Source organism: Eleginops maclovinus, chromosome 8, assembly GCF_036324505.1.
Source record: "Eleginops maclovinus isolate JMC-PN-2008 ecotype Puerto Natales chromosome 8, JC_Emac_rtc_rv5, whole genome shotgun sequence".
NCBI classification, from domain to species: domain Eukaryota; kingdom Metazoa; phylum Chordata; class Actinopteri; order Perciformes; family Eleginopidae; genus Eleginops; species Eleginops maclovinus.
In genome coordinates, this window is record NC_086356.1 from 19,019,664 (window position 1) to 19,039,929 (window position 20,266).

The 20,266-nt window shown below is 39.8% G+C and overlaps 1 protein-coding gene across 3 annotated transcripts in view; it reads left to right on the top strand.

The window, feature by feature from the left end:
• The window catches only part of fcho2 (FCH and mu domain containing endocytic adaptor 2), a 53,074-nt gene extending 39,064 nt beyond the window's left edge, over positions 1–14,010 (top strand). For 2 of the 3 annotated variants that reach the window (XM_063889250.1, XM_063889251.1), the window contains 10 exons: positions 387–426; positions 574–659; positions 4,933–5,048; positions 5,130–5,259; positions 6,465–6,576; positions 7,909–8,064; positions 8,761–8,893; positions 9,749–10,013; positions 11,334–11,498; positions 11,581–14,010. In XM_063889250.1, coding sequence (XP_063745320.1) covers positions 387–426; positions 574–659; positions 4,933–5,048; positions 5,130–5,259; positions 6,465–6,576; positions 7,909–8,064; positions 8,761–8,893; positions 9,749–10,013; positions 11,334–11,498; positions 11,581–11,603 — 1,226 coding nt within the window. In that variant the 3' untranslated portion in view covers positions 11,604–14,010. Of the gene's footprint in view, positions 1–386; positions 427–573; positions 660–2,273; positions 2,358–4,054; positions 4,553–4,932; positions 5,049–5,129; positions 5,260–6,464; positions 6,577–7,908; positions 8,065–8,760; positions 8,894–9,748; positions 10,014–11,333; positions 11,499–11,580 lie in introns of all 3 variants that reach the window. The other variant, XM_063889252.1, reaches the window with a different exon arrangement.
• The last annotated feature ends 6,256 nt before the right edge of the window (positions 14,011–20,266 follow it).

The window sequence follows — 20,266 nt, forward strand, 5'->3', positions numbered from 1 at the left end:
GCAGAAAATAACAAAGTAATGCCTGATTTTATTTTAGTTGCTCCATCCCCTGTTGTAAAGTGTTACCATCAAATCAAAAGCACATTTGAAGTTAACCCTCTGCAGTATTTGGGTAAGATTTCCACTGTGTAAGGCAGACAAAATATTGTAACCAACTGAAGTCTTACTGCAAATAAACTTCTATGACTTTTCACGGCAGTCAGAACCTCAGTTTATAGTTCTGGTTTAAGGTGTGAATAACTTTAAACATTACTTTTGCCAACTGTCTTCTTTGAAACTCTCTAGTGTTGGGGTTCTATTTTTATTTTAGTGAAAGTGAATGTGCTGTCATCACTCAGAGCGGGTCTGTGGGTCTTCATTTTCCGTTTGTTTTTCTCTTCCTGCAGGTGATGAGCTGGCAAAACCCAGAGTGCCAACGCCATACGAGTAAGTATGAAGGTGTTCATGACTGCCACCATTTTTACCATGTTTACACTATCTTGTTTTTGTATGGACATTTCTTTCTAGGGAGGAAATTGTGCCGCATTCTGCTGTAAATGTTTCTAATTTTAGCTCGTCCCTCTCCCCCTGCAGACTGACGAACAACGACCTTCTGTCTCTGGACCCGTTCGGCCCCACTCCTGCAGCAGGCTCCTCTTCCTCTGTGTCTTCATCTACAGGTAATCCCTCAAGACTCATTCTTTGTTGACTGCTGTGCACAGATATCTCTCCACTGTATCTTTTTTATGCTACAGGATCCCTCAAAACGTGTGTAGCACCACTCAGAGGTTACTGCAATTCCTTTTCATTTGAAATTCTTGACATTTCAGTCCAGGTTCATTTGGACACGCCTTGTTATAGGTGCTTTGTCAGAGATTTAAACACAGAGAGATTAGCTAAACTAACTCACATTGTTTGAATGAACAGTCCTAAATTGCAGCAGCGGCCTGACTGATGACAGGGTGTAAGAAGAAAAAGTTGAATGTGTGCAGCCCTTCTTCCAAAAAGTCCTTGTAGCTTCTTCGTCTTATTCCATCTAACAATAATATAATACATGCCCTGACGCGATGTAAGGATAGTTCATCATAAACAGAGGCTGATAACAACAATATAAGATTGCACTGGATTACATGCGTTCATCATTTCCTGTCGATTCCACTTTTTACTGTAATTACAGAAGGTAAGCACATTGAAGGACTATAACAGATACACATTTAGAGGATAGATACATCTCACGAATAATAACTAAGTAGCATCTTTATGTTTTGTCTAAACGAACATATCCATAAATAAGTGTTGTTTTTGAACGATATTTCCCCTCCTAGGATGAATTGCTTGATTAGATGTTTATGTTTTGAAATGTCAGAATTATGTTTAGATCTTTAAAATGATCAGTAGCAACCATGCTACAAGCATTTTGGGTTTAACTCCATGTTTGAGCCAGGGATCCTATACATTTAGCTATTTTAGTTCCTTTGTATTTTCTCTTTATTCATTAAATAGTCTCCCCTTTCCTCTTTGTCTTCTTAGCTACTCAGTAGATTAATCTGCTCTCAGGGCAGTCCCAGTTAGAGGACTTGACCCCTGAGATCAACAGAATATTCAACCTAAGGGAATTAAATCGCAGCTCAGTTTTTAGTTTTTCTGTCAATCCTTTTCAAATCGTGTGCTCCTCCTGTTTCATGTAAATCTTCCTGAAGTCTCTACAGTCACACTGCTCTGTAAGTGTTTGTTTTACTTTAAGTGTTGAAAGAGTGATTCTCATGGCTTTACATGCATGACACCAGTGTTTAAACAGAGTGACATTAGCGCTGACCCATTGCCTAGGCTAAGCGTAATCCACAGTTAATTGGCACCTAGTTGAGGTCATGGGGTCAGCTATAAAGCCCCCTGGCACGTATGTTGTCAAACATTGTCTCGTTACTGTCAAAGGTCTCGGCTTAGAAGTCAAAAGAGCATCGCAGAGTGCCCTGATTAAGATACTGTGATGGGAATTACGTACCCGCTCTCAGTCTGTTACATCTCTCTGTGTAAAGTGCAGCAGCACACATCACACAATAAATACGCCTGTGAGCTATTAAAACCATTCAACTCTCACTCAATGAAGCAGATTTCACAAATATACAGGATTTGTTTCATATATTGTATTTATTGGTTTGTTTTGTACTTTTTCATTTGTTTTACATATTGTTTTATTTCTTTGCATTTGTTTTCTTCCAACATTTTGGTCAAGTGAGTTAAAAAAATATGTTTGTTTGTTTTATTTATTTATTCATTTGAACTTTTCTTGTTAGACCTTGCCTCTATCTTCCTTTCAATCCCTCCATCTCCATCTTTTCTGATGAATGATTCAGAGGTCTTTCTGCCAGAGGCTTCAGGTAAAGAGTGTGTGCCCCGTTTATCAGACAGTGAAACATTTTCCATTCTGCATGGTACTTATGTCAGATATGTGTTCAAATGCATGCATGTGGACAGAAATGACATCAACTCTAATATTCAGGATGTGTGTCCATGTGTGCCAAAAATCAGGGTCATCGCTTTGCAAATGTATTGCTGATACGAGGATACATTTTAAATTCAAATATGCGTCATTATTCTTCAAAACTAAGGATACACAAGAGTTTTTCTGTGCTTTAAGCTTGTAGTGTGCTGAAATAGGTACATAAGATCTATGATTCCCCTTTTCAATTTACAACAAAAAAAATAGTATTGAAGACAATTAAGTAACAGACACTTACTAAATATTCAATAATGTGTATATAAGTATAATTCTGTCCAAGTAATCCCTACTGAGACAATTAAAGTGGATAAAAAATGTTGTTAGAAAAGACATAAACACTGATTTAAAGGTCTCTTATTATGCTATATTTTAACAATAAATTATAGGTTAATATCTATACAAAACTTGTCTGTGAAGTGTTTTGCTCAAAATACCAAACAGATCCCCCATTGTAGCATGCCTTCTCCCCCTCTATTTCCCCCCCCTCTATCTATTCTGTGACTGTCGCTTTAAATTTGAGCTGAGTTGAAGCTGGCCACGCCCCTTTGGAGCATCATGCAGCTCTCTCTCTCCTCTGTGAGAGTTTTCTACCAAGAGAAGATACTCAACTAAACGCTGCAGTGATTAAACCTCATAATATGTTCCAAACCACATCAAGCATTATTTCTGAAACACTTCTCAGTGTTTACCACTACAACAGAGACATTATATGTATTATATATACAACAACTCTAAGTCCCTCCTGCAGACATCCTGCTGAACACACAGACACACAGAGGTGCTGCGGAGGGGGTTCAGCTTGTGACTGTATATTGGGTACGATAGGTTGGGACGTGTCACGTGGGCGGGACGTTGCCATGAGTTCAATGTAAAGCCAGCCCACATTTCGGTTATGATGTCATAACCATAGCACATCTGGATCAGCTCGTTTGTACCCCCGTTTTTAGAGATGTAGGTAAGGAGGAAAAGAGAGAGGGTTGTATTTTCTGACACTTTGTGAGTCTCCTTAAACACCGGGGACACATATTTATGTATAGAAGACAGCAAAAAGTGCATTTTGCATAATAGGGAACCTTTAACTCAGTACCACAGAGGTGCTTGATATTTCGTTCACCCTAAGGTATAAAATAATAGCAATAAAAAGGGGGAAATACAGGACAGAAGCACAGGAAAGTTCTCCAACTGCTTTAAATCACTTGGCATCATTCAGTTTAACCAGCAGGAAGCAGCTGCTTAGCCATGAATTAGCATACCATACACATTGTGTGGGTTTTATAAGGTTTGACAGTCAGAAATACAATATGTCGTTGAAATAAAGTTTGAGACAATCAAAGAAATCTAATCAAGCCAAATCATCTCCCCTGGCATCAAAACAAAAAAACCCTGCGGAACTATCTATTTTATTTGTTTGAATGAAAAAGTAGAATACAATCACAAATAAAAACTAGAAGGGAACTCAAACATCATCAATCAATCAATCACATATTGTTGAAAAATGTGACTACATGTTTTGTTACCTGTCTACACTTTGCTTTTGTCATGTTTATCGCTCTGTCAATCCCGGCGCCCCTCCAGCCGAGGCGGTGACACAGCGGGAGTGCTCCCCTCCTCTGGCAGAGAGCCAGCAATCCAAAGAAGTCTCCTCTTTCTCCTCGTCCACATCCTCTCCCTGGGACTCCCCCGAAAACCCTTTCCAAGCCCTCAAACCCATGCCAGCGAGGGCCCAGAGCGCCCCCATCACCCTGCCCACCGAGCCAATCGACCCCGTCAAAAGCCCTCCAGCTGCCAGCCCTCCAAAGAGCGGCGACGCCTGCTCCTCCGTCACCTGGTCCCAGAGCCAGTGGATCGCCTTCAGTGATAACTTTGCTCCAGCGCGTCGTCAGGGCTCAGGGTTTGGTGTAAAGGAGAGGCCTCAAACCATCCCCGTCAGGACCAGCCGCTGCCTCTCTGATGACTCTGCCGACGCGTACTGTAAAGCCACCAACTGCAGAGAAGACCCTGGCTTTACTGACGTTTTCTCTGGGATCACAGATAGGGCGACGGCAGCCGCACAAACAGGCAAAATTTTTAATGGTAACAAAATAACTGAGGCTCGAGATGTGATGTGTCAGTGCCTGAAGTTTGGAGTTTCATTTCTATATTTTTGTATAAGTTTTTTCTGTTCTCATGTGTGTTTTATTGTGAGGTTGAAGTTCTGTATTTGCAGTGTTTTTATTTAGTTTATCTAACTCTGCCTGGTTTGCAACGTTTTTATTTTAGTTTATTTTGTGAAATTAATTTTGGAATGTGTTTTTCTTATGATTTTCGTGTTTTGCAATTATGTTTTTTACACTTCATGCATGATGTTGTTGCATCTGTGAGTGAATTTCAGTGTATACATGTTTGTTTTTACCCAACTTCGATGCTGTTTTCTGCAGCCAACCAGTTAAGCCTCCATGTGTTTCTGTGTGTAGTGCCATCACCAAATCGACCAACCACCCCCCTCACAGCTGGAGCCCTGGTGCCCCCACCCCGACCTTCTTCCAGGCCCAAACTCCCCACAGGGAAACTCACAGGAATCAATGAGATTGTGAGTCACTTCAGTAACACAACCCTGATTGCTATAAAAATAACATTCTAGCATTGTAATAACATCCTATTTATGATTCAGGTACGGCCGTTCAGCCCACCCAAGACATCCAACGCCAGCCCCCCTCCAGCTGCGCCCCTCGCCCGGGCGGAGAGCTCCTCCTCTTTGTCCTCGAATGCCTCACTCAGTGCCGGCAACACCCCCACAGTTGGTAAGCCTCCTCCAGATACAGAGATGCTCCTTTTTCCTCTGCTTTTCAACTCTTTCCACACAATACGCTTTTCGTCCCTCTTTCTTCCCTTGACTCCTCTCCTCACAGGAGCTGAGCACACCTCTGTTCCCCCTCTCTCCTCCCCAGAGCAAGAGCTGCTCTTCCTCTTTCCTTTCTTTCCTCTAAGCCAAAGTGAGTCCGCCTTTCCAAACTCGATTAGAGACCCTCCTTTCCATGGTGCAGGTCATGCTCTCTACACATTTCACTGAGCTGACATTTCTCCATCTCTATGCGATCACATCAGCTGTCACTATCACATCACGCTGCTAAGCATCATCTTTCTCATGTTTGTGCTCTGTGGGGTTTTTTTTCTCATTCTTTCTTTTTTATCGCTTTAATTTGGTGTAAAGAGGATGATGCGTTCATAGCCAAGCTGCCTACCTTTGAGAAGCGGTGTGAAACACCAGCAGGTACGGTCCAAGTTCATGCAAGAGGACCCTCCTCTGTGTTTAACTGAAACTAACACCAGTCTGTTTGACTGGCTGGACAACCGGACATGTTGCTTTGCAGTGGTCGCATTTCTCTGTCTTCTCACATTTGTCCTGCATCAACTCCTAACATTACAAAGATTTTGTTGTTAAGTAATGACGTAATGAATGATTTGACTGGAATCTTTTGTTGGTTTAACTTTGAATATGCTGTCTGAAGGAATCTACTGTACAGCCACGGAAAAAAACAAGAGACCACTTTCTGTTGTTTTATTATTTATAGACGTGTCTTGAGTTAAATTATTATTCTTTATTGTATTTTATAAACTACTGACCATTTTTCTCTGTGTTGAAATTCAACAGACACTGGAATGGCTGCTATACATGTATAGATAAAGATTTAAGAAACATTTGGAGTGCTCTCTTATTTTTTTCCGGAGCTGTGTATACAACTAATAGAATTAATTTCAAGTAAAGCAGCATGATCTACTCAAAAAAGATAACGATTTATTTTCATTCTGAAAATGAACTGAAAGTACTGATTTGAAATGTATGAATGACTGACTGAATTGCAGTAACACAACTACTCTATGTTATATCATCTTTGCATGATCAAGCCTTCTTAATTCTGATGGGACCTTTGGACCCCGCTGATGTAAAAGTCTGATCGGCAGCTGAGTCAACATGCGTCTAACTCTGTGCCTTTCTCTTTCGCAGGAACGTCTCGCGGTCCCAGCCCTGTGACCCTGGCGTCCCAAGATGCTTTGCCCATTGCCGTGGCCTTCACAGAATCGGTTAATGCTTACTTCAAAGGCGCTGATCCCACTAAGTGAGTCTCACATGACCTCCTGCTGCTCAAAGGCCCCAACATGGACCTGCACGCAGACGCATTTCTGTCCATATTTGAACTTAAACTTCAACACGAGTGACGTTATGACTTCTACGGTGTCTTTCTGCATGATGTGCACTACACTCAGAGCCTTTTGGTTGTGTGTGAGCGCCTCCCTCTCGCTCTGCATGTGTGGATGTGTTTTTGTGTGAGCCTGACACCATTCTTTCAGAGTGGATAACCTACATGGGGCAGATTATAGTCTGGGGCAGAGAAAACATACAGCCGTTTATTGGTTAACTGCTGTTAAATTGCTGCTATGCAAAAGGCTTATTTTTGCAGGGCTTAGTAAATGGAACATTTCATAAGCAATGCAGCAGAGACCCGGTGCGAGGTTCAGACCCACTGTGGACAGTAACCACCACAGGCTCTGCTCATCCCAACTGTAGGGAGGAACTGGATTTATATAACTGTAGAAGCATGCAGATGTGCAGAAAGGTGGGAATGGAGATGTGTTGCATCTAAAAATGTAATGCTTACTCCAATAAGGGCCTTGTTAACTGTATATCTTTATATAAAAAGCAGATTAGTAGGCTAAAGTACGATATATAATCACACCAAATATGTCCTATTACTTTAAGCTTTGTACTCAGTTATAACCTTAGTGTTCATAATGCATTTTTAAGAATGAACTCCAAACAGGATCTCATTCCAGCTTCTTAAATGAGTTCATCTTATACTTTTCTCTATAGGTTTTTGTTGCTTTTTGAATCAAATAGAATGTATGGCTTTTGGAATGATTTACAGACAAAATGTAGGCAAGGCAGCTTTATTTATAGAGCCTCATATAATTACAAAGAAACCCGATGTGCTTTGCGTTCAAAACAAAAGAAAGAAAAACATCTCGCACATGCAACACAGCGGGATGGAAACTAGAAAACCAAAATAGATACTATATATATTTTTATTTCCTATTCCGGGGACATTTGAAGGGAATAAAAGAGCCAAAAGAACATCAAAGAAATAAAAATAAATGCCATATACATTTATACATACACTCAAAACCTACACACACAATTGCACACACTCATATATGGCTCATACTTGTCTTTAAATCAAAAGACAGTTTTTATAGACTGCAGAAAAGCCTTTCAGAAGGCCGTTCCACAGAAAAAAAAACAAGCTCCTGATCTTATTCTGGTTAAAAACAACAACAAAAAATCTGATGGAGGTACAGTCATTGATTATAAACCAGCGATATTAAAAAACGTAGGCTTTGACAAAATGATTTGTGACATTACTTATTCATATTCACACGGCTGCATTCCTCAGGTGCATTGTGAAGATCACAGGAGACATGACCTTGTCGTTCCCCATGGGCATCATCAAGGTGTTCACCTCCAACCCCTCCCCCGCCGTGCTCACCTTCAAACTGAAGAACACCAGCAGGCTGGAGCAGATCCTCCCCAACCAGCAGCTGCTATACAGGTGAGCTGTCCACAGGACAAGTCACACAAGTTTAAAGAAGTCTGAAGAACTTCTCCGAGCTGACGGGATGATAACCTGTCAGAGTGGTGGTTAAGTGAAAGAGGGATTTGGACGCGAGAGCAGAGGAAGTGTAGTCTGCGTCAGTAAGAGGAAATTCAATTAGTAATCTGACATAAACCTATCATTAGGCTGTCAGGGAAGTATTTTCCAGCAGGCTTTAACAGCCGGCTTCTCAGCAGCCCATGTCTCTTCTGAATACTTCACACGCTGAAATAGCAAACTTCATATAACAGCTGCTTAATCCAACATATATTATTCTACCTCTCACCTCTTTAGTCTGTCAAACGTTTGTTTTACCTCACAGGCAGTGCAAGTTTCACTATTCCACAATTAGTTTCTATTTTGAAACTACAACTTTATTAAACTAATTTAAAGTGACAAGTTCACCTCGGTTCTTAAAAAGTAAAGATAAAGAACATGTTTTTGAATGCTTCTCCTTCCTCTGTGTTATCCCAAGACCACATGGTTGGAATTAAATGGAATTCATGATTTAGTAGCCGGTTAGATATAACAGGGTCATTTTTTCCAAGCTATTGGAGCTCAGCACACAAAGCCAGAGAGAGCGATGAATAATTGAGCCTCCGATTATTCCTTGTGTGTGTGTGCATCTTTCTCAACGTGTGTCTTTTTATCTAGTGATCCTTCCCAAAGTGACTCAAATTCCAAGGACTTCTGGTTCAACATGCAAGCACTGACGTCCTACCTCAGAAAAGCCTCAGATCAGAATCCTACAGCTTCCTATTACAACGTGGACATCCTCAAATACCAGGTCAGTCGAAACAAGAATATAAACCGGTTCGTATAACTGTATTTAAGAATAAATATATGTTTCCGGAAGTGCTTCGCAAGCAAAATGACCCTGGTGAGGTACAGCCAGTGCAGAGTGGTTTTTTATGTTAAATATTCAAAAGGTAGTAGAAATGATATCAGAGTATTTGCTGTTGGAAGTCTAATAGATCCAGCAGCCATATTCAAATAGTTGTAACTTTTTGTCCTGCAATCTTTCTGGACCAGTTAGGAATTTAATTAATGTGTGGTCCCTAACTTTGTAATTGAATTTACTGCTCTAACATCATGTTATAGTCTGGTTCAAACCTCAGCTATATACTATAAGCCTACTGTGGTCCTCAAATGGTTTCGCCTCACACGCGAATGCCCACACTGGATGACATCATCTTTTAAACAAACCCTAAAAGTCTTGTTTTACAGCTTCAAACCGGCTTATTTACATTATGACATTAGTTTAAATTGCGTGTCACTGTGCATAAAAAAGTTATTGTGAAAGATCAACCTATAAAATCCAACTTGGCAGCACCATACATAAAAACGTTGAGTAAATCTTAATAAAAACACCCCGAATTGATGTTGATATAAAATATTTTAAGGCAGTGTGAACCGATTTATCACATTGTCTGTAATTATTAATGAATTATTAATAGGAATATTATTTTAGCTTTAATTCTGTTCTATAAACACATAAAACAACTACATGTGTTTGTGTCAGATCTGCAATATAAAAACGATTCTTCTGAATTGATTCTTAGATTTTAAACACAGTCTCATTGCATTAATGTTATGCTCAAATGTATTCCTGTCTAAAATTCCATTCTACTGCTGCGTTCAGGTGCAGTCCGACGGGATTCATTCAACTCCTCTCAACCTGGCTGTGTACTGGAAGTGCACACCGAGCAAATCCGACCTGCGGGTGGACTACCGCTACAACCCCGAGTCCATGGCCAACCCCGGGCCGCTCTCTAATGTACAGATCCTTGTGCCTGTAGACGGAGGAGTCACCAACATGCACTCTCTGCCCAACTCCATCTGGAATGCCGAGCAGAATAAGTGTCTGTGGAAGCTGAATGACATCTCGGAAAAGTCTGAAAATGAAGGTAAATCGTGTTTTTCTTCTTGACTGCAAATGAACTGTAAATGGACTGCATTTAAATAGAATTGTTTCAGTCTTTGCGACCCCCCTTTTTACATACTCTATACAATATTACAAAACATTCAGCTTTCAAACACATACAAAGGCAGCCTGCACTGAGAAAACTGGAACGCTGACTTTAATGTCAACAGATTTTACATAACCGTATTATGTTAGTTGAAAGCAATAATATTAAGTTTAGATTTAAAAAATATTAGGTTCAACTTATTATTATTGCTTTCATTAAACCTATTTAATTTCCATCTTTATTTCGAACAGATTTAGAAAAACAATTAAAAAACATTGAGTCACACAATATTTATATAGAATATTTATATATTTAACACAAATATATTTAACTAGATAATGATAAAAATGTCCGAAAAGAGCCAGAGGAAGCAAATGCTTATAGATTCCCATTCTTGATGCTGATGCTCCGTAAAACAATTCTGCCTCTATAAACAACTGCTATTATATTTGATATAAATAAACGAGATATATATATTACATTTATAATAACATTTATTCATTCATTTTTAGTTATTTCTCACCTTAGATCACTTCTCACTATGTCTTTTCTAGAAAGTGTTTCTGTAGATCCTTTTCAAACTGATTTATGTTTATGCTTTGTTTTCACTCCGGCTCCAAACCATTCCACAAAATCACCCTCAGATTGCTATGCACGTACTTCTCCGAGTCGTTCTGACCTTGAGTTGTTTAAATTGTAGTTCTCCTCTCAAATTGTACCCATCCTATCTTTCCATGAACATTTTCTGTGTATTCCGGGAGTAGATTAGGTCTTGCTTTGTACATGATTTGTGCATGACCTAATACAGTTATGTGAAATATGTTGAATTCACACACTTAAAGTCAACGTTTCATTTTATCAGTGTGTATCCTGATGTACATTCACAAACCGTTGGCCATGGGAGCAATTTGCGGTACCTTACCCAAGGACACATGTTGACTGCAGGAGATGGGGATCAGAAAAAACAAAGAAAGAAAAGCACTTTCATATTTTATTTAGGCCTTGTAACTAGTTCACTAGCACTTACAGTGGTATGCCTTTCTTGAAGTGAATATATCTGCACTTTCCTTCTGGTTTCATGTTTAAATCTCCGTGGTTTTTGTACTTGTAAGTCACTTTGGACAAAAGCGTCAGCCAAATGTTATGTAAAAAATGTAATGGATCCAGCCTTCTAATTGGAGGACGACCATATAGCCCCTGACCCACAGCTGCCCAAATTACATCGTTTGTTCTGGAATTTATTTGTGTTTCCCCCAGGTTCTGGGTCCCTGAGGGCCAAGTTTGAACTGTCAGATGGTCCCTCGAGCTTCTCCACTCTGGCAGTGCAGTTTATGAGTGAGGGGAGCACCCTGTCAGGAGTGGACATGGAGCTGCTCGGAGCTGGGTTCAGACTTTCTCTCAACAAGAAGAGATTTGCTACAGGTATGTAGTGCGCTGGATCATCTTAACGTACCTGATGTTACATATTTCATGCAGCAGCTCAAACCTGTGTTCTATCCTGCAGGACGTTATATGGCAGATTGCTGAAGTGACCCACTACTCAAGAAATCAAATCTTGTTAGACACAAAAGGCTTCCTGAACCTCTGGATCCATCTGAGCTTTTGCCCGGGTGGCGAAAATTTCACTACAATAAAACAGCACTGAGTATTGAACACTGTTAAAAAGAAAGAATAAAAGAAGACAAGCTTTCAGGAAATGTGTAGATATGAAGTCTAATAATGCTTTCTGATCAACTCACTTTTGTATAGTCAGAAACAATTTATGAATTAGATATAAATCTATATTGTATTTGAAATCAGAAAAAAAAAGTGCACTAACAATCTTTCACATGCTCTTCTTCCTCTTATAGTCTTTTCTCAAGAGCCTATAGGGAATATAAAACAAAACCATGTCTGCGTGGAAGAAAATAATCTGCTCTTTCCTCTTTCTCTGTGAACTGTAAATATTAACACTGATTATTCTGCTCAACCAGCTCTGACTCAACGCTCAAATCAGTTTTGTTTACTGAACCTTTCTCCTTTCATGATTTGTCTTTTTCTCATCACGTGCAATGAAGCAATGAAGGTATAATCTGTCTTCAACACACACTCACACTATGGCACAAGCTTGATTTCTTAAAACAACATTCAAGTGCTTTTTAACAAATGCAAAAGATCTGACCTCAGTGCCTCCTCTTATACTGTGGATCAAGAGGCAAACAACGTGTTGATGATTTACCCACATCTGGGTAGGTTTGAATCACCCCTCGTGGGGTCTGGGATCAGTGGGATCTTTTTAAAATTCAATATTTTTCCCCTTTTCAGTCATGGCTTGTATTTTTACAATTCTTAAGCCATTCATTTTTATACTTTTGGACTGTAAAACATTGTGTCAAATGTTAGTTGCTTTAAAAAAAATGAATCAAGGGAGATTACCCCAAATAACTTGCAGCCCTTTTTTTTAAACTGGTGTTTTTTTTTATGAACTTTGGTGCCCTATCAATGGGGAAATGTGCCTGAATCTAACTTTTCTCTCGTCTTTTTTTGTATACTACAGCACAGTCAATGAAACAGCACCAACTATGTGCCAGTTGTCTTTTTTTACTCCTACTTTTAGGATGTTGAAGGGAAAAATCTCCTCTTTTTACAACTGTCTTCCAGCAATGAATGAGTAATATTGGCCTTCTTTGATTGAGTTTAATCATCAGACTGTTTTATACCTTGTCTTTTTGACTTTTATCCCTCTCTCACTCACGATGTTAGTGAGCAGAAGCACAATAAGGCCAAATTAAAGATGGAAATGCCTTATCGTTTTGACACGGAGTAATCCTGTGTTGTGGTTAGAAATTGTGACACAATACTGCCATTGCCCTGTGATACATTACTGGCCTGCCTTTCACCCAGTGCATGCTGGGATAAGCCTCTTTAAACCATAAACAGCACAAGTAGGTATAGAAAATGGATGGATGGATGGGAATTGGTGGACTTGGTGCTTCATTTATGTCTTTTACTAATGAAGGTTGCTGCTGTAGAGGCTGCTGTACTTCTTGATGGAGTACTTGTATGTATTTCATTGTCTCGAACATGTAATGATCCTTGAATTGGTTAAAATGCTGGTATGTGTGGAGATGTAGTCAGTTGCGTATAAGCTGTGATGAAAATTGATGACACTTTTTTAGGGCAGGAGTTTCTAACACTGTGCCTCATTTGGCCAGCTGACCTCTTGGATAGGATTTTAGAAAATAACTTTTCACATCTGGCTTTTTTTTACTATCAGCCATAGAAAAAGCTTATTCTAACCTGTATGGCAGGTCATTTAAGCTCATATCCATACTTGATGTCTCAAATGATCATTTATTTGATTTCATTCTTCATATCATTGCCAGTTTAGTAGAATTCTGGTGAACGATTCAAGCCTTTATTCATATTCTAGAGGTAAACAATAATCCTTAAGTGGCTGATGGAAATATCAATTTAAGTCTGTTATGCTGAAATGGTGTATCTCACTCTGAACTTTAACCAGGTGTTTGAAACGAATGAGTTTACACACAAATCCCACAATTGTAGCACCAGACATTAGTACAGTGAGACATCAGCATGTAGCTCTGTGTTTCCCTTTATTAAGTATACCTGTGGTTTCAAGAGCCAAATGCATGAAAAAAAAAAGGAAACAGATTTCATGCTCAGTATTAGCAAGCTGGTTCTTGCTCTCCTAACAAAAAGTACAAAACAAACTAAAGAGGCTCCTTCTTTCGTCACTTTCACATCCTTTCTTTCTTTATGTTGTATTGGACAGAGTTTAAAGAGAACATTATTGTGTAAATGATTCTCATAAATTGTACATTTTTACCAATATCTCAGCCACTTTTTGTCTCAACTTTATGATTTCTCATTGTGCTTGTATTAAATGTGTAATATATGAATATATACAAATATATTAAAATAACTAAAGGTGTTCTGTGTGTTTCTTTTAGATCAGTCACATAGATCTAGTAAGAGCTTAAACTATGTAAACATTTGTATTAGAATTGTGCACAGAGATGGACCCCTGCGACCTCGGTGATCCCCTGACCTCTCCTCTAGCGGCACCAGCAGGACAGTTAAGTATCTCAATATGACGCATACTCTTTGTAACTTCAGCGACAGCAACTCTGATGTCAGTCTGTGTGGGTTTGTTTGCTTGTCTGTGTGTGACATGCAGAAGCAAAACTAGAGCTGTGTGTTTGAGATTAATTTGAAGGTTGAGTTTGAAAAAGAGGGCTTAGATGCTCTTGGTCCGATCCACTTCATGCACCTGGTCCGGTTCAGCATCACGGCTGATCTCATTAAAAGATTGTCTCTAGATTTTCTTTTCTGCCTTAATTGACACTTGCTCTGACAGTTAAGGTGTAGGAAATGTGGGGGTATGACCCAGCTGAAACCTTGTTGTGTGAAAAGTGCTTTGAAATTGCAATCTCTGAGCAGGGGTTGCAGAAAGAAGTCTGGTTTATTGTGTAGAGGCCTATGTGAAAATGACCTTACTTTAACTTGGTATATTACCTCAGTGAACTTTGTAAACATGAGTTTGTTGCCCCAATCGCTGGTTTCAAGTCTTTGCCATAGCGGCATTATGTTGTTTTTGTGAATGATGGTCCAGTTTAGGAAAGAAACAAAAATTGACATATTGCTACCATGGTGTTGTCCGGTCTGGGTGTCTATGTTTTGTCTTGAATCTTCAACCGTTGAGCACTGTGATTTCAGTTAATTAAAGTACATTTTTACATTTTGGTCCCCTCTCTTTTCACTTTTGGTGAATGCCAAATCGCCAAACCTAAGCATTTAACAAATATCCATGTAAATCCCTGCAAAATGTACTGATGAATTGTTGCAGGCTCAAAAGACTTGATTTTAAATAGTGAAAGAGAAAGACTGTTGTCAGTTTTTTTTAAGTAAACACAATCCATACATGCAGGAAGAAAAAAGAGAAGACACCACCACGTGTTTCTGATGTAAGAACCTCATGCAGAGCTTTGCTTAGGAGGATGTATGCATGACTGTGCGTCCAAGCTCAGCACTACATCAACACCTTGTCCATATTTACACACTCAGTCATGCCTTGTGTCCCTCGGCCAGGAGACCTCCTCCTCGCTGTTTGAATTCACCGCCTGAGCTGCCTTTTCACAGCCACATGTGTGAGCCATCAGTGTTGACTCCACTTTTCCCTGTCCGCCTCACTCAGACGAGGAGGAAGAGATCTTAGGCTTCCTTGTGTATGATGTTATTCTCTTTCAGGCCACAGTGAGATATCTGAGTTTAAATCAGATTCAGATTATGTTGATCCATATGTAGACTCTCGTGTGTGGTCAGGCATTTTAAACAATTTGAGGGGATCTGTGGATTTGAGTGCGTTGATCACACAAGTAGCAGCCTTCTGAAGGGAAACGTGATTGAGAAAGCTTATTGGACAGGATTTGCCTGCTTGCCAAGAACTAGATGAGAAGATTGATTCCAATCTCTTGTATGCTAAATGAAGCTAGAGTATGTTAGCTTAGCTTAGACTGCATACTGGATATTGCATATTGAACAGCTAGCCAAGCTCTGATCTAAGCCATTTTTATATTTTGTGTTGTTCACTAAAGACACATTTTATTCATTTGTACCCCTCACAGTTGTAGGAGTTTAGTCTATAACTCAAAGCTTTTTAATCCAATTTTAGTAAGCTTTAGCCTAATTCTCATCAAAATGTTTTCTTTCTTAATTTGTCAGTTATGTTTTCTTTGTTTAGTCTTTGTCTTCTGAGTAAAGTCTCAAATGTCCTTCTTCAGTCATCTGGTTATAACAGTTTACTAAATCTAATCTTCATGTAAATCAGACTTATTTAACATATTATATATTTTCTCTGATGTAAAAAAGGTTTAATGATCAGGGGATTCATCTTCTCCCAAATGTCAAACTACAGTGGAAATCTGTGTTCTGTCTGTTGTCGATTAAGAGAGTCTGAATCATCTCCGTGAAGCAGTTGAGCAGAGGGAGCATTTAGTCTTTGTTGTTCGGCATCACAGTTATGTTTGTCCAAAGGCCCACTGGAACCGTAGACTTGAGTTATTCTAGGATCCAGCGAGCGAGCCCCACATCAGTAACATTTATGGACAATTGAGAATTGATGTGTGTATTTGATCTCCCTCTTCAGCACTGGGAAAGCCATCTGAACAAACATGTATGGTGTAGGTTTATTGCGCTAATATGGATTCTTCTTTTTCTTTGCTACTCCTGCTTCTCTCTAAAACCGAGACGACCTCTTTAGAATAACCCTAACCCGGAACATGACGGACTCCCATTCAAAGGCGTCTGTCACATTTTCCAGTCAGCAAACAGAACCCTTTAACAGTTTTATTTTGGTAATAAAACCATGATCACAATTCACTGTTAATAAAACAAGGAATGAATTACTACAAAAGGACTTGGACAAATGTATTTAATCTGGCTGACACCAACTTTATAATCAACCAATCAGATGTGGGTGTTTGAATAGATTGTGGGTATTGTTGCCTTACTCCTGTCAGAAGTTATACGTCTGATAACAGCAGCTGCTTAGCAAGTATCTGCTCAAAATGACATTTGTTGTGTAACATGTCATCACAAATACGCAGGTGTGTTTCCTCCACGGCTGGATTACTGAATGGTCCTACTGGGCTAAATGTCTCAGGGGGCCCCTAAGCCAGAACCTTGCGTGAAGTTGCTGTTATTAACTCAGCATTTTGTGTCACACAGTCAAAGGGTCGTTCAGGTCAGAACACTGAGCCCCAAAAGTGTTTCTGAAAGACTGGAAGAAGGGAAACACTCATGTTGAATGTGTAACTACAAAGATATCATGGTATGTTTGGATACAGGTGGAAGTATTTATATAAATATAACTGAATAACGGAAATAGTGAACAAGAAAGTATTTGTTTTCTTCTAATGTGCTAAGTTCCAGCATAGATTTGTCATTGAGGTCCTTATTCACCAGAGAAAAGGCTTCTTTTGTTGGCGGAGGATTGGGCAGACACCAAGGAGGGAATATAACTGATGGTGTTGAACATGGATACTATCCTCCATGTTGAGATAAGCTTTCGCCCTGACCTCCTGCTCATAGAATAAGGCTACGCTTTGCAGGAATTTCCCAATGAGTTTATAAGTGGTATCGATCATTTGAAGACTGTTTTTCTGTTTTATAAATTACTTTTGATAAAGGAAGTATAGAAGTACGCCGAATAGGTTTTTAGAATTCAGTTTCCTGGGGAAGAATTGTAGTTTGTGTGCCCTCAATTCAAAATCACATGTTGTGCTCATTTTCAAGTTCATATCAGCATTTGTGTCTCTCCTGGGACATGTCTCCATGCTTTAATGTTCAAAAAGCTCTTTATGTTTCTCATACTGCCTGTGCTGCAGCTCCTCTTTTCGGCCTCTGTCTGAAACCAGAGCCCAGTCTGCTCTAATTGGTTAGCTGGCCGGCTCTGTTCTGATTGGTCAATCGCTTAGAGATGTCCCGCCTCTTAGCCTATCACATAGAATGAGTTGGAGTGCTAGCCAATAGAAGTATGAGGAGGGTAAGTAGAACAAAAACCCCTCCAGAGGGAAAACTCCTTCTGGAGGGAACTTCAGCCTTTGCAGACCATTTACATTCACAAAAACTTATGTTACACACTACAGGAAAGGGACCAGAGCAGAATAGGACCTCTTTAAAGCTTCTGTGTTTTGCCCACTTATCAATGTGTTCTCAACTATCGCAAGGATATTTTAACTGGTGCACCTTCACAGCGACTAGACAGCCCAGTACAGCAGATCAACTCATCTCACATTCATTCAAATCATCTCTGTTTGTACCTTTCCTTAAAGAGGTACTTTTTTTTATTACTTTGTTTGGAGATTCAGTCATATTCTCTTTTATTGAAATATTGCTTCAAATTGTGCCTGTTCTATTCCACTCGAAATGTAGTACATTATTGAGTGTATTGTGTTAAAATAGAAAGGAGGGGAAGTAGAAAAACTGTGAAGAGATAAGGGGCTGCACAAAACAGTTTGCACTTTTTTGGCCCTGTTTTATTTTATTTGCCATGTAGGCCTCAGGGCTGTATTGCTAGCTATAGGGATCATTTGGTTTATATTGGTCTCCATACAAGTGCCAGAATTTGTTGTATGTCAAAAGTGTCATACTTGGAACATTGACATGAAAAAGAAAGAATGGTGTTGATTTTATCTGATGGACATAGAGTAGAGGTGGGATACTTGATGCGATTTCAACATTATGAGGTTTAGACCTTTGCTGAGATGAAATGTTAGTTAGTGGACATCTTCAGAATTTTATTGAACACCCCTGCTCTAGTCCTTTCACACATTGAAGACAGAGACAGATGATATGTGAATCTTGGGACGGACAGCAACAGAATACTGTTTGATTCCACTGGAGTTATTTCCTGACCTCAGCTGGAAAGGTGAAATGATTCAGAGGAAGTGAAAGTCAGATGCAGCAAGGAGACACTCAGAGTCCCGTCCACTAAGAGATTCCACTGCCTTAAGAGGGAGTGGACCCTTCCGTGCCATGTTCACAGGGGCACGTCACAGGCTATTTGTCATCGTAAGCGTGTGAGTGTGTGTTTGGGGGAGGGGATTGCTGAGAAACGGTCACATCTTAATTCCTGCAGTGATCCCTTGGCCCTATTTTGTTGGCCCAACAGCATGTGCCACTAGAGTGGTTTTGCTATGTACTGTATGTATATTTGCTCCGTACTTAGACCTTGGATTGGAATAAGAAAGAACTCTCAAAAACTCCGTAATGGAGCAGAAAAGAAGGAACCTCAGGTAGAGCAAGAGAAGAATGGTTATAAATGTGTATATGACGATAGTTTATTGGAAGTATGTAGATAGTTTTCTGCCAAAACAGGTTGGATAAATAGATAAGGAAATTCTCTACACATGGGACAAGAGACAAGGACCGTGTTCGCACTGAAGGACAAGAGGCAATAAGGTCGGAAAGGCCACTGTATTTGTTCAGGCTCAGGGTAAAAAAGTGAATTTGGATCCCAATCTTTTCACCCTCTGTCTGAAACCAGAGCCCAGTCTGCTCTGATTGGTAAGATGGTTCTGTTTTGATTAGTCAACCGCTAAGAGATGTCCCGCCCTTTAGTATAACGTCCAACGTCTTGAAGTGCTAGCCAATAGAAGCGCGAGTGTTAAATGCTGATGTCACTATGTTACAGTAGTAAACAATGAGTCTAATGGAGTCGTTTCATGCAGGGGAGGGGGGGAGTGTGTGGGGAAAAAACTCCCTCTGGAGGTAACTTTTACATGGACAAAAGATCTTTAGTGGCATCATTATTTAATTCCTAACTTGAACTAACTATTTGTCATGTAGCTGCTTTTTGGTTATTTCTGATATAAGAGCGAGTATTTGCTTCCAAAGAAGGGTGGCATAGATCAAGTGTAATGAAGCATTAGCCCAGGGGATCCATACACCCCAGTGTGAGGTAACAGGACACACACACACTCACACACACACACACACACACACACACACACACACACACACACACACACACACACACACACACACACACACACTGATCTCTCCTTCCTTCCAGAGAGGAAATGTTCGGTCCATAAATATTTGGAGTTGGCTAATTGAAAGAATCTGTGCAGCTTCAATTCTGGGGGGTTCTTTAAACACGGCCCTCATATGGATTCTTTGTATAGTTATCTGTCCCTTTGTTCATTAGTGCCAAGTGAAATGAACTGAGGCTATGGTAAACATAAAGACAGAAAGACACACACATTCAAGGACACAGACACACACAGGTTAGGTTGGTTCTGCCTCTGGCATAGTGTGTTTGATAGTCTGTTGTTTCCTTTTGTTTTGCTTTGCCATAAGCGACGCGTGATCCCGCCTTCCGATCGGCAGATTTCTTACACGCAATACAGTGTGGACGTGCTTCCATGTAGGCAAATGCAAGCTGTCCACTGGGAGAAGAGCAGACTGCTATGAAATTCAACTGAAAAACATGTTTGCATGTCACCGTGTTTGCATTTGGGATTAAAAATTCATGAACATAGGTGTTTTTTTACTGCACACATGTCTAGCTGTTTTTTCAGACTGCTCTGCTGCAGCCTGTAGAGGAAACAAGGAGTAAGTGAGACTATAGTATTATACATAAGTAAGCTTTATAGAAATTCAAGTACAACCACAAGATATATGGG